Genomic DNA, 22,625 nt, shown 5'->3' with positions numbered 1-22,625 from the left:
TATATATATATATATATATATATATATATATGCAAGGACCTACAGTCTTACGACGACTCTCGTGGGGCGGCCACAAGTAAGTAATTGTCCGGTAAGATGTCTCTTCCGGTATTGTTGATTTTTTTTAGGAATAACGAGTCGATCCAAAGCGGCGTTGTTGACCAATCGATCACCATTTTCACTCACAGTCGAAATTACCAAGCGTGCGGTAATCTGAAGCCCCAATTCTCTCCTCACAGGTCACCGCAAACTATGATGATATCGCAACTGGGGGTGTGGAGGATCATAATTTTGGCTGATCATCGAAATGGCCTTTGACGAGGCGGTCCAATGGAGAAGTAGGAGCTCAGGTCGCTATGGCGGTCAGTTTCGCTGGAGAACCTTAAAAACGAGCTATTACAGTCCTGGCTCTTAAGCCGAACTCCGAAGAAAACATTGTGCGTTAAATAAGGACGAGAACCGCATGTTGCAGCGTTCCATACCTGGGACTTTCCTGCGCTGTGAAATGAAACTAGCAATCCGTGCCTCTGAAGGACAATGTCAATTTGGTAATCAAAGGCAGTTAAGTGCAGTCTAATCGGGGCCTTCGTATAATGAGACTAGCTTCCCACGTCGAGGAGATATAGATGCTCTAGTAGCCTGTTTGGAATGTCGTTCTCCTTTTACGGGAGGATGAGGGAGATCCAGCTGTTTATTTTTCATCGCGACAGCTGAGCCACCACCAGAACTATCACTCACCCGAGATACGGTAACGCTAAGAGGATCTTGTGTCCGGGACACAATCACGGAAGAACATGGGACTTCACGTACGAGCAACATCTTCATCTCCACACGGAAGTTGTTCGAGAATGCATCTCTAAACGAAGTGAAGACTCTGAGGCAGTAGTGGGGGTGGGCGGGTACAAAGCCAACTTATTGGAACGACCACTAGATCTTGTGTCTGTGTCATCCTCCCATCAGGTCTGGTGTTTGATTGCGTCCGCTCCTCCCGCCCCTGCACACTCAGGTGCCACTCAGGTTAACAGGATTCCACGGCTGCTGGTGACCATCGCATGGTTCGTTTATAGGAGGGTAAACTTAGTCATAAGCGAAATACACTCATTTGCAAACCAGTTTGGTTTTGCTTGCGACTCACCTCCAACCCAGATGAATCTCTCCTTTATGATGTTTTTAAGCAACTGGATGTGCTGCACCAGGTCGCCTCACGTTTCAGTTGGTACGATATTCGAGATACTGCGAAAACTCGAGGACTCGCGCAACCCACCCAGTATAATGCAGGTTAGCTTGGCGGAGCGAAGACTTATGGTGTCCCAACCCAGATGAATCTCTCCTTTATGATGTTTTTAAGCAACTGGATGTGCTGCACCAGGTCGCCTCACGTTTCAGTTGGTACGATATTCGAGATACTGCGAAAACTCGAGGACTCGCGCAACCCACCCAGTATAATGCAGGTTAGCTTGGCGGAGCGAAGACTTATGGTGTCCGCTCGTCCAATCAAGAGTCACGATCACTCTGCCTGCGTGACAACTTATACTAGTTTTGTGATACGCAAACAGCGCTATTTGCGGGACTGGAACGATATTTTACTGATCGACCGGCTATCACTAGCAAAGCCAGTTTACGTGCGCTTAACTTGCAAGTGTACTAGGGAGAATCGTCACTTAGTGGCTTCGACCAAATCACCGGCCAAACAATTCAACATGCGTTCAGTTCCGAAGCCTGGAGTACCTGGCTCAGACAATTCGTGGATTACCCCGTGTCGCTCTTAGAATCCAACTCTGACTGTTTATTTGTTAGTGTTGACCTTTCCGCCATCATTCCAACCTCTCTAGGCCATCAGTTACAGAAAGGATATTGCAGTGCCAGAGTGGTTCTACTGAACAGTAAACAGCAAGCGAGAGGGGTAATTTGGCTAAGGTATTCATCGGCACTCTCTCGGGTCTCTGTTTTCGATTGAAAATGGTCCAAAGGAGCATGCTGAAATCGGATAGTTTTTCTCTTTCAGTAACATGAATATGAAGGGCACTGTTAATCTGGCTAGTGCATAGAATCGGTGTAATGACATTGCAGCGTCTATCAATGCTGTCTAATGAGTAACCATTTTCTTGTTCATTTGCTTGTTACAAAGCATGCAACAAGTTTGAGGAATCCTAGAAAACATGGTAGAATTATGGCACTGATTACTATTGGGATGGAGAGGCGATTCAAAACAAAGCTCCTCAAGTGGTAAAAGATGGGGTAACGTTAAGGGCAGGCCACAAATAGTTCCGTTTACATTCCATACTGTTTACTCAGCTAATTGTTTTTGTGCATCCCGGGGAACTTTACCAAAAAATGCAGAGCCCACTCTATAGAACGATATTTGCAGCGACGATAATAGTGCAGTTGCATGAGTGAGCGCGTTAGCACGGTTGTTCTTCTTTGTAAGTACAATCATCGCTAAGAAGGTCAAATTTTTCGGCCTCATTTATTTCAAAATAATGGGACTGAAAGGAATGTGTAAAATGACTTTGTCTCTTGTTAGTTTAGAAGTAAGGAACATTATGGGAACATGAGGAGCTCTGAACACGGTGTAACAGACCTCCACGTTACAACCGGAAATGCCGAGCGCGAAATGATTTGGAACTGGTCTGTTTACAACACAAGAGGTCAAATATTTTCAGATCAGACAACACGGTTCGTCGGGCATCATTAATACAGGTTTTCGACTCGCTTTTGCATGTGGTTGCTTTATTCATAGTCTGCTAATAATGGCGGCGTCCGAGTCAAGTCCGAAGTATTCTGGTTAGGAACATCATCATCAAAGACAGCAATATCAGTGTTGGGACTGATGCTTCACTGCTTCACTTCACCATAAGGTTCGTCTAGTTATATATATATCTCAATCAGACAATCTTGAATAAAACTGACAGCACGAACGTCACTGACGTTGATTGGCAGCCATTTCTTGCAACGTCTCCAGCCAGACACAGACGGGGTCACGGGGACCCCATCCTGGAAGTCGTACAACACCAACAACACCCAAACTCTTCGTGATCTCTTTGACGCCTTTCTGCCAAGTCATGTGCTGTCCACCTCGCGGTTTGCGCCATCCCGAAGGAGGCACGGAGAACAACACCCGTCTCGGTAGACGGTGTTTCGGCATGCGTAGCACATCGTAGCCATCGTAGTCGATGGTGCTGGATACCTTCTCGGATTGAAGTACCTGCAGCACAACTAAATGCCCGTTTTTTCATCACCTGGTTAAGAACGCTTGAGAGTGTCGCCAGAAATCGGGAAATCTGGTCGCTTCAGCAAAAAAAAAACGAAAAATACTGAAGACTGCATGCACGCAACGGACACAGCAGTCTCAACATTTCTTTTTCCCTCTCTTCCATCTAGAAGTTATTTTGTCTTTCGTACGGTACCTCGTTTAGCACTATATCTAATAACCACCCCAAAAAGCTAGGATTTTTTCATGAATATTGATGCACAGTTATGGAAGTGTGCGGCCTATCATGTCCCGGTACAACGCCCTTACCCAAGATCATGCTTATGGTGTTTAGGTCAAGATTTACGCAAGTGAATTAAGGTCATGATGGTGAGAGGTGGCAGGTGGACCGGAACGCCGCGCACGATGCGTAGCATGAGCCCAAATTGCTGATGCGATTGGGTTGCTATTCCAATGCGCATCGATTGATCCAAAGAACTCTCGTACCTCGCGCAGGATTCTCCGTCTCTCCACCATACCTGGTTCTTTTTTGTAAACTGTCGCGTCTTCTTCAGCTGTTGAATTGTCTTTTTCAGCACCGTAGTGATTATTGTTAGTCCTTATGTTTAGTTCTGAATTCTGATCGGTGTTTAAAAGCGTTCAACTGCGATTCTCCTTGGCAAAATACTGTCCGCTGCTGTTCCGCACCACAAGACACTTTTCGAATGGTATGGTGCTGTAACACATTACGCGTGTCTAGTCGTACATCTTTGGTGCATCCCAGAGGCGCTTGTTAAGTAAATTAATGTGCTGGAGCTTCCATTTGCGTGTAATCAAAGTTAGTCAGAATGGTTATACATTCTAGCCACAGCGTTGGCTGGTAGATGGTTCTTTCACTCCATTGCTATCCCATGAGTTCCGAAATTCCCTTGCTCATTCCAACCGTGCTGGTTGGTTCAACGTTACGCAGTGGTTGCATTTGCTGATTGGCCGACTTTTCCGGAAACCACATTGGTCCACTGTTTCCGATTCACCACCCAACTTTGCTACGACTATTCTCCCAGTCGTTGAATCTCGTCTGTCTGGGATGAATACGTTTGACAACGTACTGCATTCGGCTGCGGTCCCACTCACATCACTCTCCTCGTCTCGACCACGAAACGATGAACCGAATACTGAGTGGTCACCGTACTCGGCACAGCTGATGCTTCCATCCGATTACCCGGCCTATGCACCACACTTATTTTCCAAGTCGTTGCGGACATTCTTCTCCAAACGCATCAGCAGCTTCAGTATTGGTCCATCACATACTCATCTGACTACAAGTTTAGATTCGTCCGACGCGCACCATCTGAATGAGGCCAGTTGTACGAACAGCGCCACCGCTGATAATATGAACGATCCTGAGACGGTGCTACGCAGAGGGTTTTTAAAGCGCAGCTTTTCCGTAGTTCCTGAACGATTTGATGGTGTGGCGAGCCTGTACAACGCCCATCTCCCAATGTTAACTGATCGTACCATGATTCATTGCGAGCACTTTCTCGTTTTTCTCGCCTGTCTTTTCGTTTTGCTTGGATTACCATTCTCGCTTGTGTTTTGCCTCCGTGTTGTCACGCAGTATGAACGGGCGGTGATTTTTCGGCTGGGACGGTTGGTTTCGAAAATGCCCGCCGGACCGGGCTTGATTTTCACACTACCTTGTTTGGATACTGTTGAGCGTGTGGATTTGCGCACGTTCACATTTGATGTGCCCACGCAGGAGGTACTTACCCGAGACTCGGTCACTGTGGCTGTGAACGCCGTGGTCTACTATCGAATCTTTGATCCTGTTATGTCTGTGGTCAATGTGAAGAATGTTAATTGTTCTACACGCCTTCTGGCCCAAACCACACTGCGTAATGTTTTGGGAATGGTAGATTTGTGCGCACTGCTCACCGACCGCGAGAACATTGCCGCGATGATGCAAGAGACACTGGACACTGCGACAGAAACATGGGGTATGAAAGTTGAACGCGTGGAGATCAAAGACGTCCGCTTGCCATTGCAACTCCAACGGACGTTGGCTGCAGAAGCCGAGGCCACGCGAGAAGCAAAGGCCAAAGTAATTGCAGCCCATGGGGAGAAAGAGGCCTCGCGACCGTTACGAGAAGCAGCAATGGAGATTCGTAATTGTCCTGTGGCTTTGCAGTTGCGTTATTTGCAGACTTTGTGTGACATTTCGGCTGAACACAACTCTACAATCATATTCCCTTTACCTATTGAAATTTGGAGTACATTGAAGAAATCCCCATGGTTTTATCGAACACCCACTACTAAACCCGAAGATGCCGAGCAGATGGAGGAGGCGAGTGGTTGTTCACCATGTCAGTCGCCATTGAACAAACCTGGCACACAATCCACGCATTTTCTGCCAGCGATAGTTGAACAAAATGAATTTGCCATCTGAATGTATGAGTTTGAGCAAAGTCTGTACGAAAGATTTGTCAATCATGTGTTAAATGTGCTTGCGTACAGAACGTGTATTTCGAGGTTCGTCACGCAATTCAGAGTTGGGTTCTTTTTTATGTTTGCCTGATGAGAACAAAAGATTAGCTACCCCGGTTTGTGGTTTTCTGTTAGTTACTTGGGTTGATGAACTCATCGTGGGTGAGAAAACTGGTGTTTAAGCGTGATCGCGTGACGTTTGATTAGATAATCGTAACGAGAGCGTGTGTATCCCAACTTATCAAAGAACTAGCGAGTTGTAGTAGCTGGACTTTCGACTAAATTGTTGAGAACGAAGATCTGTCCTTTCCACCTCACTGGAAAACGTGCGCAAAATTTCGGGAGTTGTCTTCTATGTTATCGAGGATTTGAGGGCGAAAGTCAAGGGGAAACGGCAGAGTTTCGTCATCATCATCATCATCATCGACAGCATGACATCAGTGTTCAGCACCGATGCTTCACTGCCATACGGCAGAGTTTACGTAAATTTTTTTCAAGAGTTTGATGAGAATTTCACTGGGTTGACGTATTTCAGTGGCAAAGAATCGCGAACATTGTGGTTTCAAGCAACTCAGTTTGTTCTGGCCGTACCAACATTTCGTAGTACTTTGTGTCCACAATTCACTGGTTTGTGAGTAGGCTTAAACAACTGATTACAGAAGCCTTCCAACTAACACGTACTTGAAAGTTTACAAAACTGACTGATAGCAGTACAGTGTGTAGAGAAAATAGCGACGTGAACTCTATAAAGTGTTTTAAAATTAGAAGAGGCGTGACAATCAAATCTTACACGAAAATTAAGTATTATGAACGAAAGCTGTTGTTTGTCTCCGTGGTGGACGCAAGATTTGTGGTGAGCTCCGAGTCTGTACAACGAAAAAGCAAAACAATCAATAATATCAGCTTCAGTGCTACTCGATACACACTATAGCTTAGATATAAGAAGCACTTTCAAAGTTTTTTGCTGACTCTGATCCTTCTCACTATAAGTATTTTGTTATGACATTTTTCAATCTAGGATTTCTGGTACCATTTGAGTGTATGTTCGTTTCTACGTGTCCCACGGTATCGCTTTATTCTGCTGGATATCGTTCCGCAGATGCAGACAGGTTGTTGACTATTTGGTATATCGCTACCGGATCTTTCCTAAATGGAATCGGAACGCGCGGTCTCTTCCACGAACACCAATCAGGTAGTATTGTCCAGAGGAACTCTCAATATGCGGTGGGACGTCGTCACCCTTATCAGTTGCATTGTGATAAACTTTTTTGTGTGAGGCGATTAACATTTGATCAAGTATTTCTTTTGATTTTGAAGGTCTCTTTCGTTCTCAGGTGTCCGTCAGTGGACGGGTTCTATGCCTCATCCTCTTATCTGTCGCGGTTTGATGCAGTCCGTAGGAGAAGATTCTGACAACTACTCATGTTTACCATATGTACATCAATGCTTTCAAATACACAAAAAAATCGTTCAGCTGTAACACCATTCCGGTGCCTAGCTACCATGCCATTTGAAAGAAGTACGAGGACTGGGATACTGCTAGGTTGGCCAAGCCTAGACAGAGGAAGTCGAGAGGCAGAGGTCGGGTTCGAACCACAGACCTTCCGGTCAGTAAATTCACGGTGTAACCACTTGAGCCATTTCAAATACACAACCACTGGTCAGTTTACTGAGCATTTTAGTTTGCTGTCTGGACCCCTGTCGATTAGTTGTGGAATTTGAACTGAATGCTCATCTGTTAGCGAGAAGTCGTGTTTGATTCCTACTAAAAAAACTCCAAATTTTGCCATTGTGGGTCGATACTCAAGATTAGCCCAAGAGACTCTCTGTGGGCGGGAAGGAAAGTCTCATGAGCACCAGTACCTCTAATGACACTACTGCCCATAAGGAAGAATACTAGGATTGAGGGATTCGGTTGAATTTCCCAGATTGATTTACGAATGAGTGTTTACCGCGACTATGCGTATAGGTTGTGTGAGCAATGATCCCAGTTATCCGAACCGGCTGTAAAAATCGCGTACACGTGCAGTGGTTGTAGGTGCCACAGTTTCGTTTGCACGTGATTTTTTGGGTGCGATGATATGGGAAACACGATCTGCACTAGTATTGGCTTTTTCCAGTCGGAAAAATGTATGGTTGTTTGCTCACCTGGATTATGCTTTTCCATTTCGTCCTTATGGATGATGCTTTGAGCAGGGTGAATTTTCAGTTGTTCGAGGCTGCCAGTGTCGCCCCCTGTCGGTATATTTGTTTGGATCTCAATTTCCATGCATCGGTACTGCTAAGGTTTCATGCTCAGACTTGGAATTCGCACACTTTATTATATTGCTCGTGCTCCATGTTTTTTTTATTTCGGGGATCAGTTTTCCCTGGCTTTTATTTGTCTCCAAGTAGTGCAGAGATTTCAGACATGGGTCTCTTCTTGTGCGTGAGTCAGTTTGCGTTGAGAAACTGATAAGTGCTGCACAGTTCTTCCATTCTTTTCAAATATTATCATGAGTACATATGGAATGGTTCTCTAGAGCTGTAAGAATATGCAGCCTCCCGGATAGCAGTTAAACAAACTATCTTTATTTGGACTTAATTCTTAAGTCGAATGTTTGTGCCTTCCTCTTTGGCTGTTTTATGGGGCACTGGCCTATTGACATTTGAAGCAATGTGCGTGTGACATTCGCAGCAGTTGGCGTGTATCTGATATGACAATCCCTCCCTTATCTCCTCAGCTTTCCGACTACCCAGCCTCTGCTGGTTTTAGAGCCCACGGAACTTCTTATGTTCAGTATTCTAAAAAAGCCAATCGCCCGGCTATTTATTAATTAAGTCCTTCAGAAAACATACAATATATTTGGATGATTTATTGCTACGTTGAGCATTTCGCCTATCACAGATTCTTTTCAGACTGTCGACTGACTTTCATCCAATACGTTAATTCGGTTTGACATCCGTTGGCTAGCGCTGGCCATCTGCCTCTGCCAACACATAGAGGGAATTCTCATCTCTCATTTCTCCAGTTGCCTTCTTTTCCGGTATTTTGCCGGCTAGGAGCCGTTTGCTAGCCCGTTGTTCTATCAGTCCTTATTCTTGCTAAGTACGCTTGTTCCACTATGATGTGAGTCTTCAGCTCTAATTCCTGAGGCGTAGTATGAGAACTGAATTGACGTCCATCGCTGTCTGGCTAAGGACACCTCTAATTATGGCACCCTTCTTATTGGATATTTCAGGAATCGGTGCCAGCTTGGCATATTATCTAAATGTGAATCTATGGCTTGACGGTTAACAGACCTGTCTTGATGAACTCCACGCACGCGGTTCCATGCATTTAGTTCAGATTAGCTTGCCAGCACCCATCCGATTCGTTACCACTTTCAGTGTGTTTTTGCATTCACCTAGGTTTCCCGATTCGGTCAAATTTACCAAAAGTACACCCAAACGGACAGAAGTCAGCATATCTATTGATTCCCAGTGCCCTTTGGAGATTGGTTTCTGTTGGTGCTTGAAACTTTTTTGTGCTGTTTCCAACTAAATTACTAGCCTAGTGAAACGAACCATAGAGTGAAAAACTGTGCAACTTCTCAGACCTTGGTTGACTTGAGCTGCAGCTAGCTGCTGTCCTGATAAGCTTTCATCAAACCCCAAAAGGATAGCTCACAAATTGCCCGTCTAAAATGATAATAATCGTTCTGTTGTAATACCGTTTCGGTGCCTAGCTGCTACACTGCCCAGATGATGCACGAGGGCCCAGGTGCTGTCAGGTTGCCCACGCCCAGAGGGGATCAGTCGATACAGTGATTGGGTTAGAACCACGGAACCACCTAAACCACTGAGCCATCTTGAACTCATTACAATGTATACTCAGACTGCCCATCCCGTTTGGAATAACAGCTAGTCTACAACAAGTACATTCAATTGCGTATCAATTTAGCCTTCATGAGAGACCCAACTGAATACATCATTTATGAGATTCTTCAACTAAATTTGCTGCACAAAGACCGTCTCGTGTTTTATGAACTAGAGATTCGGCTGGGGTTCCAGTGAGTCTTTCGTGAAAACCAGCTTGGTATGAAGATGAGTGTAGAAGTCGAATTTCGTGCATTTTGGGTTCAACTGGAACATACGGTTGACGGAAACTCGGGGACTGTGCCTACGTGATGAGCCCCAAGGAGAAGGAAACCGGTCATGGGCTGTTGATGGGTTTTCAGCAACTTTGTGAGTAGTCTCCTGTATGAAAACAGGTAGACTATCTAGTGGCAATCTAGTCTCCCAGGGAAGTTATAAATTGAGTGGGGTGATCAGCGTCAGCCAGCGGTCGTCTGCCCGAATGAACTCCCTACTTCCCTTCCACGGCTATTTGGTTTGGCATGTCGTTTGACATCGTGGGAATTCGTGGGGGCCACAACTGGCCTTCACATTTTCGCGGAATGGCCATGTTGCATTGCAACCAACAACCTCAAAGCCTTCCATTTCTCGCGCCTATTTTTCCCGCAGTCACAATCAGCCATGAGGTGCCCATCAAGTGTTCTGTACATTTCGTTATAACCCGGACTGTTAGACGGAGAATACTGACTGTGTGTTGCTCTGACTAAACCGTACCGACACGATGTGGAATGACAGGCAGATAGTCAATTAAAAGATGACCTAGATCATCGATACGTGTAGGCAGAATCAATGGGAAGCATGAAACAATGTGACTGGGCGGGCACCCCAAGCTCTGCCGCTGTACTTCTGAAGTTTGGAACTAGACAACTGAAGAACAAGACCATTCAAACTATTTCCGATGTGAGACGAACATCATCGTCGTCGACAGCACATTGACGTTCGACCGGCGATGTTTTGGAATCGACCATCATTAGTTCAGACCTTTCAAGCTGGTGTGAGTTTGGCCAGTCACTTGAGGCGGACAAAAGCAATTATGACATCAACCGTGAGTCTAGTATCAAGAGGGCGAGATAAAAAAAAGTAATTAATTAATGTTGCCTCATTGTCCCGTCGTTCACGGGGTCGCTGTGTTGGCAATCGCCTCCTCATTCGACCAACATCATCACAGGATCAGACACACACTGGATTGGTCTCAAAAAGGAAACGTCTTTTGGCTCCTTCCTGATGATGAAAACCACATTTAGGTGCGCAGTATATATTCAGGCAAATGTCGTGCTTACTGCGCGGTGTGCTTTGGTGTGGTGTTTCGCCGGAAATCGTTCTTCATAGTCATTTCGTCGAAACATTTCAGAAGGTTTAGTTCATCAGTCAAAATCTTTGATTAACGACTTTATACTGCTCTATCACACAGAGCTACTGAACGGAATTCCGTTTGACTTTGAGAGGGACAAAGTTGCGATTTCATTTTAATATACACATGACGCTGTACCGACCCGTCTTGTAGTCTTATCACGTCAAAAAACAGCAACTTGTTCGGATTCCCTTGCAAAGAATTTAAATGAATAAGCTCCTTCTAAATGCGACCAGATTAGAGGCGGAGTCAGTGGAAGCGTCGCATACTATAAAAACATAGTCGACGTATCTGCCATAGTGGTCGAGAAATGCTACTGCTTTAGTAAGTGAACTAACAGACACTTCCTCTTCGGAACACTCCATTGTGTGTTTATGAATTTGTCTGCTCCTGTTGAGACAGCTGAACGAAGAGGCGATTTTCAACACGTATGTCTGAATACACAGCATCCGCGTGAGTGATTGGACAATGACACAACTTTAACAGTCCTTTCATCCTGTCTTCTTGACACTGGACGCACGATTGATGTCATATTTTTGAACAAATTTATTGACTACATACAGGTCAAGACGCCAAAGTTTTTGCGAACTAAGCTTTTTCCAAATGTAAGAGTAATTAGCATCCCCACAGGCGTTGAGTACCACGTGACCGAGCACTTATTTGTCAGCCTTATCTGACTCGCCGAATTTAGCAGTTTTCGGGTAGGATAACCCCTGCGGTTTATGAGCTAAGGAAAGCTGGTGAAATGTAATCTTCAGGTCAGAAGGATGGGAGAAACCGTAGCAACGCAGTCACCTTTTTGACAGAATGTTCTGCAACCTCACATCATTTTACATTTTGAAATAAGGTCACCTGTTTTGCCGGAGCATTAATGAAACAGTGAATCGATATATTAACTAGTTCCCATTGCACCACTCGGACTTTCGCTTTGGTAGGTCTAACAACCTATATTTCAGGGCCTAGTCTACACTTTCAAGGTCAATCCATGTACGATGAAGACGTGCTTGGATCCCGATAAGCTCAGCCACACGAACACTTATTGGGCTACATCAAGTGTTCTCAGAGGGACAGACTGTCCCTAATAGTCAGGCTTTTCGCGGTCCAACCACACCTTCGCTATAAAAATCCAGTTGAATTTCAGGTTAATCACCAGGTCCTGTGTGTAGGTAAACGACAGTTTAGCATAAACGACCTCAGCGTTCACTGTTAGTTTGTCTTGTAAATAGCGAACAATCGCACTCAAAATGTGATTGGATACACACGTGGAAGTTATGGAAAGAACGAACGTTGTGAACAAAATTTGTTTTATGCGGTTGGTCCCTGTGGTAAATATATCACAAATTTATGTGTGAGAAATCACGTGAAAAGGCAGTGAAGACCAGGGGTACATCCATTTTAGTGAAAGAAAAAGAGGGGTCACGGAATCAAGTGAGTGACATCAATGTCCGACAGGTTTGTGGGACCGGATTTTCCGCAGACCAGCTCAAGTTCGGAGGTCGCACGAGTTTCTTTTGGACGCAAAGTTGTAAGTTAAGTATCCGGATCCTAATCACTTTCGCGATCGATGACAGTCTGTACCGTACTAGCCTTGACCGGTTTAGAGATAGGCGGTCATATGACATCGAATATACATGCTCTTCGTCGATGCCATGACTGGTTTCGGCCAGATGTGATCCAATATCCCTCGAGTTCGGTTTCTTTCAGAGACACAAGATTGTATTTTCGCATTCTGTCTTATAAACTCCTTGTCGTACGTTGTCACCTTATTATGTTTGACCGGGTCGCACACCAAGGAGTCTGTGATCTATCGTTCCTTCACGTTGCTGTTCAATCTCCACAACTGTTTGTCGGATTCATACTGGGTAAGCCAAGCTGAACGCATCCAGGGAGGCGGCGCGATTCACTGAATCAGACGTGGTATACGGCCAACCAGATTGAAGGAAACAACTCGGCATTTTTCTGAGTCCTTGCCATCATATAAGGTATGACATACTTGCTTACGCGCAGGAAACACTCCGTAGATGTAGACAGCAAATCTCGAATACCTTTTTATCATGCTGACCAACCTTTGTATTCTTAGAGAATTAGTCATTTAACCAGTGCTTGAGCACTTCTCCTTTTAGACAAACGCACCGTCGCGAACAGAGTCTGAGGTCGAAGGACGCCTCCTATTTTTGTGATGCAGCATGCTATTTTGGAACCGACGATTCCCATGACCGATATTTGTCTTGCCAAAGCTCACTCTAACTAGCCGCCGAGAGTCAATAAGCGTAGGGTTTAAGACCAACCAGACTTTCACGTTCCTCGCACTCAACTGATGAGAAGCAGACCGAATCGGTCAACAGTTTGTACAGCATTAATTGAACCAGCTGGGAAACTTTTCCGAATATAACGGTATCATCCGCGTGGCCTAGACTGTCTTCCAGTAGAAACTGTGCGCTATCGACGATCATCAAAGCCATCGTCCGTTGTCTAGTAAGTGATTCGAAGGGATAGGAAGTATTAAATTCCCCGGACAAACTGGTTGTAATTTCTATAGAAGATGATTGTACACATGGCCGTATTCCGACATTCTCAAAGATCATCAGGCATTCTGTAATGCATTTCGATCCCTCGATTCGAAGGTAGCCTTATTCCCAGAGAAATGTAGTAGTTACTCCTGAATATACGCGGCGTTGCTTCGTAATTTTTCGCAGTGTGAAGATCCAATCAACACGACTACCACCACTACGGGAGCCAGTTTATATTTCGCCGTACATCGGTTCCCGATCAATAGTATTTCTGTAAGGATTGCGAATTGCCAGAATCTTCAGCACTTTTAAGCTTATCCCTCGATGGTTTGACTCATCAGTCCTCTGAACATTTTCATCCAAGAAATTTGGACGTACTGTCGTTTCCAGATTTCGGCTGATGAGCCAATCAACTATGTTTGTAGGTCGTTCTCGCCGTACTCGACTAGCTCAGTGGACAGTTCATTTTCGGGTCGTTTTCAAGGAACCAAAGTCTTCGCTCACTTTTTCAGTAGTTAGGTTGGTTAAGGCGTGCTAGGTTTGTGTGCCACAGTTTCTGAAAATCGTGACAATAGAAACGTCGAGGCTAAACTAGTACATGAAGTTTTCTGTCCAACAGTCTGTCCGTCGGCGGAGGTTCGTGATCAGCACCATGTTCACATATCGTTCCACGCACGCTTGAATAAGACGGGACAAATGGCGGTTGTCGTCGGTCGCCCAAGCTCCTTCGGTGTCCTCAACTTGGTTTCCATCTTCCTGCATACTCGTTCTGCATGGTTATCGAAATCAGCTAGGACAGAAGGTCATATATTCTTTCAAACAAAGGCTTTCAGCTAGTACCCGCGGCTTTGAAGGAAGGTTCTCTTATCCCCAAATGCTGTTTTTGATGCGTTCCATGACATGTCGAATGGTCGATCAGTGTTGTTTGCTTCTGTCTCTTCCCATCCATTTCTATCTCTAGCCTCTCTTAAAAGTTGGTTGCCTCACATTGGTGTGCTTTGGCGGGTTAGCTATTTTTCCACAGAAGTGCACCTTCGAATTCGTGTGTACCATTGCATAATCTAATTCCAAGCAAGCGCTCTAGTTAGAACGGCAGTCTTGAACGCAGCTAGTCCGCCGACAACTGACTACGATATGTTGAAATTGGGTTGTTGAGCAGCTCATGGTGGACACCAAGTCATGTGGCGGCGCGTACCCTGTTTGAAGCTCACGCAATCTAGGAGTCGATCACTTTTGTTGTTTCAAGCCCAGCTATCAGTCCCACCACCAAGGTGAGCCCAGACGACTGACTCGTTCAGGTCTCTGGTTAACATATTTACATTGGCTCGCGACCCCTCTTTGAAGGTAGTTGTGAAGTTTTGGTGCAATCGGCGAGCGCCTAGGGTTAGACGTTGAATAAACCACCTTTCGTTTACACGTGATAGTTTGCTTTGCAGGATATTGCTGATGTCTCCGCACATAGCCTGCTGTTGATAGGTATCCAGTGTAGGAATGCGAACCCGTTGATGGGACGTGCTAGCGAGTTGATCGGCTCTATTGATACGTTACTTGACCAGTTGTTGGCGAAGAATTCAAGCGGGTAACTAGGTCCGAATCGTACGGGCGAGTTTCTGAGAGACAAACATCCATGCTTAGATCTTTCAAACTTGACTGTCGTCCACTCTGTCCAATCCAACCGAGTATTTTCAGAAACTAGTGCGAGGCATCAGTGGGATTTGAACGCTACAGAGGATGCTTGGGTGGTATGAGAACTGGTGGTAGTGCGCACAGAACTTTCTTCGGTAGCTATAAAAGGGATGTATGTTTTGGTAGACATTTTTTGTTCGGAGCACCATACAACTAACGTTTCATTTGTGAGACCGAACAGGGTGACTTAGATTGCCTCAATCGGGGATTTTTTCGATGACTTGATTTCCAAGGCAGTGCACAGGTCTGGGATTCGCTGGGAGTCGGTCACAGGTTCAACCCATTTCCCCTTCGGAGTTGGCCAACGATCCACCACATCCCGACCAAATGTTATCCAGCAAATCTCAGCTTGTGCTGTTGCGCGCCTGCAGAAGTGGTTAATTGGCATTTCATACGACGTCCTCTTCTGACTTGAAATCAACATATAACCAGCTCATCTGGGTTCGTCAACTCGGTTAGATAACCAGACATCCGCTGTTTTCTACGCTATTGAAACCACCGCTATGTGAAGGGGCTAGGAAACTAGCTGGAAGTGTGAGACTGTCAGTAGTCCAGCCAGACCGACCTCCCAGTTCCAATTCTCCAGTCTACACGCAAGCACATCAGTAGCACGCTTGCACAAAAATAACTGAAGTCTGTGGGCTCCAATATCACAAGCGATGGGGTGTGCTAGTCTCGTCCGAATCCTGATGCGTGTTTGTGAAGTTTCACGGCCAGGTTAGAGCTACCATTTTCTCTCCAACTTGTAAATTCGTCTATCAGTCTATCAGCGGAGACATACTGCTTGAGCTTGGTGTATCGATCACTTTTGAGCCATAGAGGAAGTAAAATTCCAAGAAATTTGAAGGGGCACTAAAATTCAGACCTCTGTTGTTGGAATCGAAGTTTTGGTACATCGGTTTTTTGCCCTAATAAGTAACCGTTAGTTCTGTTTATCTTTCCATCTGTTGGACGATAACACACGCAAAACTGTTCGCTCATACACTACAGTTACATGATTTTTACTCTTGACAAGCCTGAGTACATTTTTTATCCTGTGGGATGCCACATTGAGCCTTGCCACTACTTCCGCTTGCGCCAGATTGGCGTGATCACGCGAGATTTCGCCAACCAGTCTTGTTTTGCCCGTGGTTACAGTATGAGCTGATTTACTTTCCCCCTCTACTGAAAACGTCACGTTAACTTTCTTCATCGATGATACGATTATTTATGATTTATTTGTCTTTTTCTCGTCCGTAGCGAGAAGGGTAGGGTAGGTTATTCTTAGCATAAAACTATTCTGAAGTCAGCACGCCCCAAACGCTCAGAATATGTTGAAACAATCGTTTTTTGTATCTACTCTCCATAAGCTATGTATCATTGGCACTGTTTATCTCCCGATCGAATTCATAGTGTCCGGAAAACTCGGATTGGCTGCTCTCATTCATTACGAATGGCTTCTACGAATTGATCAGCTAAACATTGTCACCTGTATTAGTGCATACAATTTATGTGATCACTTTGATGCAGTTATTTTGTTGATGTAGTCCAGTATCCTCCATTTTCCTCAGATATTTGCAGTGTGACAGCTGATGAGATTACAGCCCTTTTGACTCATTACGATCGTGGGGCATTTTTTACTAAGACTTCACCATAGAAATTGTAGCAATTGGACTAGAAAATCCGTTGTAGTAGGGTGGTCTTCCCAACCCCAGGGAGAATCACTGGCGTCTGTTAGGGATCCTACCAACTGAAGTTTTTCGGTTAGGCGAGCTTTCTCACCACCAAATACTCTAATTTGTGTACAAATTCGCTTTCGATGGGAAGCTCAACTGAATCCAGCTGAATCGCTTGTTTTTGATGATCTTCTACCTGGTGAGCTCTAAAAAGTCTGAATCCGATCGTGGGCTGTCGTAGAGTTTTCAGCAACGTTATGCGTGGTGTGTCGCGTTTAGACAAGCTTTATTATCATCGAGCTTACTTCTTTTCCCACCTGCCGATCGATTTAATGTTCCCACATCGGCCAGTATGCCACTTCCTGCTTGTGTTGTTCCGCGATAGCGTTCGCGTGTAAAAATGACAGTTTTCCATGCCAAGTAGGTGAACGTAGTTACGTTCACCTACTTGGTTTGAAGTCCTTTGACAAAGTCATCATCTGGGCATCTTCACACTAATCAGGGGAGTATGGTTGATCCTAGATGGGATGGCCAGCGTTCCAGTGTGCTACACTTCGTTCTGTCTGGCCTAGCTTACCTAGCTGATTGGTGATCTCCAATTCAAAGCTAAGATGTTGTTAATACTCGGCATTTGTTCGGCCTTGCGATTTACAGTATAGAATTTCGTTTTTTCGCTTTCGATACTATTATTTTGGCATCGCTCATCACTTGGTGGTTGTATGTCATTGCTTGTCAGTGTGTCGGATTTTTTAGATGATCTATTAAATTCTATGGCCCTGTTTTATGACTAGGTGAGACATTGAGCACTGTTCCTTGACAGCCGAGTGAAGCTTGCGTTACAGAATTCGGTTTGTCACAGTAATTCTGTAGAATGACGAATGCACTGCAGTGTTGATCATAGTGATTGTAAACATTCCAGTTTTCGTCCATCAACACTTGTTACACTAGTAGTAAGTGGTCGCCGTATTTGTGGAATCTCGTTCGTCGTTGGACAGTCTTCCTTCTGTCATGGCACAATGGTTCTGGTGTGTGTACATTAAAAGGGGCAAATTGAAACATCGTTAGCACTTAGATTGGTTTAGGGTTGAATGAAGAGAGCTTGGGATGATCCTTTCCCCGCACTTTCACGAAGATCACCTCTCCATCGATAGCCCACACTTTTTCCGCCGATTGATGCCACCCAAAATGTCGAGCCTAGATTACTGAACAGTACATTTAGGGTAATATGTATCACGCTGACTGAAGACCCCAGCCAACCAGCCATGGTGTGCCACGAGTCGTCGCATTTTTGAACTTCTGTGCCTCGGTACACTGCTAAACAACGACACGCTGTTGGTGTCACCTTGGCCGAATTTCCAAACTTACCGAACAGAACACCAGCCAATTCATCAAATATAACTCGTTGGCCCAGAGAGTTATTCGTGTGGGCCGGATCTCAACCCGATTCGTCCGTTTGACACATTGGTGTAAGTTATATCCTGATGCTCATGAACAAAGCTGAACGGGACCGCACAGATATCTTGCGGTCGCTTACGGGGAAGTGTACGCAATGACTTCCTCGAAGCACCGTCTTTGCGTGCTTTTCTTTACACTTGCTCTCCTATCGTAGACACCGTTTCCCCTCTGTACCCACAGACACTTCGAACTCAAACTTGCATCGATGCCGCAGTCGTTTGCCAAACTTCGCCTCTATTCTCGGTAAGTCGCGTTTGTTGCCACGGAATTAAATCAAGTGCTTCCGTTTTTCTCAGAAGACAGTCTGTAGTGTTTCACCCACCCTCCCCCTTGTTGTTACTTTAAGCCGTCATTCCCCAAACCGCATCAGGAGATTGCATGTGGGGGCATACAGGCGAGTGGCACAATCCCCTCTGCTCTAGGCCTCCCGGGGCAATATCTCAGCGGATTGACAATCATTTTGCGATATTTCCCTTCGTCTTGGTCCACGGTGCATAGGCAGCACGCGGTCGGAAGAAAGAATCAGGTATTGCCAGGTTGTCCAGGTTGCCAGATTGGGACAACCTAAATGCCAGTGATAAGCTCCTTCTGTCGGTCTCACGTATTTGAATGCCTTGACTAGTTCGCAATCCTTGGGAAATAACGGCACTGTGAACGTCAATGGAGAGTCAAGGACGATGGTTACTCACAGGTATTTATTTGGAACTCGCTGAGCTCAGCTGAACTTCGATCCCATCCTAAATCCTTTTCTGTAGTTCTGTCAGGCACTTCGAAACCACCAATCCATATGGCCACCATACCACGGTGGCTGGAAGGTGTAGTTGTTCTATAGCACAATAGACTGACCAGACAGCGTCTCTATGTACTCTTTAGGGGACTGGGGGATGCTAATAGCGCCCATCCCTTATGTACATTCTATCTCCGCATCGAATCGGAAACGTGCTCAGTTGGACAAAGCATCTCTGTAGTGCCCTTCCGCACTTGAATTCGTGCTCAGATTTCAGAGTGCGGAGTAACTGTAAAAAGTATCCGATGTTTGTCAGGAACAAAATTCCAGTCCCCGTCCCTCAAACAAAGTCCCCAGCGCGATCGGTCTGTCTGCTGCAACGAACAATCTGTAAAAATATGGCTCCAATTTAATTTGAACATTTCCGTACATACTGAAATAATGAATTTCAGGTAGGCAACTGGCAGCACTTCACTTCTCGCTAGAGAACTGTACCTGGGCAACCATTCTGAGTTACGTTCAGCGTATCAGTTTCCAAGCCATTATCGGTAACATGGTTGAATGCGCAAACTTTTAACTAGATACACATGATTGTTCGGTAAGGAAATAAGGAGGGACAACAATGCATTCAACCGGTGTTTTTTGCACTGTTGTGGAATACAAGTAGATCGGGTGTATTCCTTGGATATTGGTACTCTCCCCGAATTCGACAGTTTGATCGCAAATGTTTCGCTGGCAGTTGGGGTGACATCGTCAATCCCGCACTGAAGATGTCACCTCGATTGTTGACGAAACGTTTTTCAACCAACTGCCAATCTTCGCAAACAGAACGCAACCAAAATTTGTTTTCTGTGATTGTTCGGCAACTTGTATTAAATTGAACATGACTCACGTGCGTGGTTAGATAAATTTTCGGGCGCGAATGTGAAAATTTGGAGTCACGAAGGAAAACGGATGACATTTCAGTTAAACTTAGTTATGGGTACAGAGTGGCAGGTTTGTTAGTATAAGTTCAAAGGTCGCACATGTTTATTTTGAACGCAGAACTCTGGGTTATGTAAGTGAATTCCGAGAATGTCTGTAGTTGATAGCAATTGTGTCCATGACCACTCGGGTGAATCGTGTATAGGACTTGAAAAGCACGTTCCTTGTCGATGACGTGAACGGTGTCGGCTAAATGTGACGCGATTGCACTGGTAACACTTCTTCCGGTCGCACTCCAGAGAAACTGGAATGTGCTCACACATCCTGTCGAAAAAAGCCTTGTCATGTAACTAAAGTATGATGCTAGACGCGAGCATACAACTGAGTATACACACGGACAGTTGGTAGAATGTGGCAGTTTGTCTTTCAGATGGGTACTAATGGTGGCGCTGGAACTGAAGCTCAAGCACAGTTCCTCGACCATGTGCGCTATATCAACACAACACTTTGACCCAATAGCGATTGATTCTGCGATCGAACCGCCCCTGAATGGGATGTCAGTTTAGATCCACTTTTTCTTGCTAATGTGCTGCTAAGCGCCCTCTTTTGGTTTTCGGTTTGCATAAATCTAAGCGTGAACCCTTAGGGTATCTTTTTAGCAGAGATTTCCAGTTTCTTTTGGATACACTCAGAGGAACCTCAGTCAAGTATCATTAGATTCCCCTTTTGTCGTATCTGTAAGAACCCATCAGAGTGAATATACTGACCCCTCCAGCTTTGATTTTTGTGATCTTTCCATTGTATTGTCCCGTTTGCCTTCCGCAGCGTGGCAGAGTCGAGATAGTTTGGCCGGGTTTTATGCTCAAATTCAACAGTAACTTTCTGCTGTGGTGTAACTAGGCTGAATCTGTCCAAAACGTCGATTGGACTGATAACATTGCTTGGAAGTACAAGTATATCGTTTATGTGACGGTCGATAAGTGTTCTCAGCTGTTGAATTCCGGTTGCTCAGAAACAGATCTGCGCTTAGCTGTTCAAAATTGAGGGTTAGAGAGATTGTTGTCTTGCTAAACGATAGTGCAACTCTGTATCGGTCCCTTGGCTCCCTGCTCCGCCCATTATGGTATATCAAAAGGCATGGTAGCTCTAGACAGCCCTTTATGAAGACAAAGGAAAATTATTACAGCTGTATTTATAGGGTAATCACAGGGTGTTCCACAAGGTCGTGCTGGAATCTCCGTGAGGGGGTGAGAACCATTGAGTAAAAGGTGTTCGATGCGGATTGGCTGATATTGCGACCGACCAGAGCATTCCTTCGACTTGTCCGTGTCCTGCACGTGACACATCCATCCAAATGATGTGATGTTCGGTTATTAGGGACAGCTGGCCTCCGTACAGAGATGCACATCGCTGAGGATCCCAAATAAGGGTTGAACGGCTGTACATTGCTTTTCGGCTTCTCAGCATAGATTGATCATTTATTGTGCTCATCTATTGTGCACGAGCTATTTCTTCTGAAAATCACTCGCCGTACTTCTGCATTGTTGATCCAGATTCGATAAATGCTCCGAAGACACCAATGGTCAAGCATTGAAAGATTTTATCATCACCAGCTCTTTGTGACCTGTTTTCTGACCCATATACATTATGGAGCATTGCAAATCATTGATAGACAAGTTGATATTACGTCCATGCCACATATGATGCGGGTTGACATGACCCGCTCTTGCCTTTCCCAGACAGATATCACTTTCGTCTTTGTCTAAACTACCAGGACTGATGCGATTACCCAGACAGACATATCTGTCTCCCTCAATCGGCTTTCCGGCGGGTATGAGCTTCGGGTTTGATCCAACCCAGTTTTTCAACAATACTACACTTTTCAACTACAAAGTGTATACTAAACCGTAGGACAGAATTATTTGAGTTATTAAACAATGTGTTTTGACGTGTGTTTCGACTCCACCGGTGTCATAGGCTTGGAGTGATGACGTAGCTGAACACGAAAGAGGACAGCATTGTCTGATGCCGCTTGATTTAGTAAACTTCATAGATAGACCTGCACCCATTCATGTGAGTACACCGTCTTAAGAAGGGATAGGGATCTGTAGGAGGAACATTTGCCGCACAGGCAGCCGCATTGTCTGACTTTCGGCAGACTCGAGAACATCTCTCAGGTCAGGAAATGAGATGACCTATGATTGTTGTATGCGCTGTTGCTCTTGAAGAGTCTGTCGAAGCGTAAATATGTGACCATGTACCTTTTACGTGACGAAATCCAGCTTGATTCCCATGGAGCTGTCTCTCTTTCTGTGCTCAGTCAAGGACTAGATTAGAGAGCACCTTGGGTGTCTCGGCTTTCAGGTTAGTGTCACCATGGTTATCTTACAGTTTTCTTAATGAGGTGACCTTTGGGGTACACCACTCTGAAAGTAATTTCTCTTCACCCCATACGGCACAAGTTGGTTTTATCAGATGAAAAGGGATTGAGGGGGGACATGGGTGAACAAAAAACTAAGGTCAAATATACGTTCTGATAGTCCAGTTCAAGGAAGAGTTTAGTTGAGATACTCCACTTAAGGCCTTCAACTCGAAAGTTTGGCTCGCGAGGCAACGGACCATACGGTTTTCTTGGAAGACCGTTCTCGAAGCAGAAAACACAGTGACCTAACCCGCTTCGTTGCAGGAAGCTTGCTGGTGTGAGGGCGCATAGGTTGGGGAACTAAGGTATAGGTGTAATGCCGCTGCTTTTACAGCTGTAATGGGC

At 45.1% G+C, this 22,625-nt stretch overlaps 3 protein-coding genes across 3 annotated transcripts in view; 1 reads left to right on the top strand and 2 right to left on the bottom strand.

The window, feature by feature from the left end:
* The window catches only part of T265_10404 (hypothetical protein), a gene marked incomplete at both ends in the record, with an annotated part of 18,601 nt that extends 7,705 nt beyond the window's left edge, over window positions 1–10,896 (bottom strand). Inside the window, 2 exons of the mRNA XM_009176770.1 lie at window positions 2,929–3,205; window positions 10,831–10,896. Of these exons, the coding sequence (XP_009175034.1) occupies window positions 2,929–3,205; window positions 10,831–10,896 (343 nt within the window). The remainder of the gene's footprint in view (window positions 1–2,928; window positions 3,206–10,830) is intronic.
* The window catches only part of T265_10402 (hypothetical protein), a gene marked incomplete at both ends in the record, with an annotated part of 76,942 nt that overhangs the window by 5,120 nt on the left and 49,197 nt on the right, over window positions 1–22,625 (top strand). Inside the window, 2 exons of the mRNA XM_009176768.1 lie at window positions 4,056–5,553; window positions 18,362–18,450. Of these exons, the coding sequence (XP_009175032.1) occupies window positions 4,056–5,553; window positions 18,362–18,450 (1,587 nt within the window). The remainder of the gene's footprint in view (window positions 1–4,055; window positions 5,554–18,361; window positions 18,451–22,625) is intronic.
* On the bottom strand, window positions 15,285–15,485 carry T265_10403 (hypothetical protein; the record flags this gene model as incomplete). Its single annotated transcript, XM_009176769.1, has 1 exon — window positions 15,285–15,485. One exon carries the CDS (start codon window positions 15,483–15,485, stop codon window positions 15,285–15,287), a length of 201 nt encoding a protein of 66 aa, XP_009175033.1.

The sequence above is a fragment of the Opisthorchis viverrini genome, assembly GCF_000715545.1.
Source record: "Opisthorchis viverrini unplaced genomic scaffold opera_v5_359, whole genome shotgun sequence".
Lineage (NCBI taxonomy): Eukaryota > Metazoa > Platyhelminthes > Trematoda > Opisthorchiida > Opisthorchiidae > Opisthorchis > Opisthorchis viverrini.
This window is presented reverse-complemented; position numbering and strand designations above follow the sequence as displayed.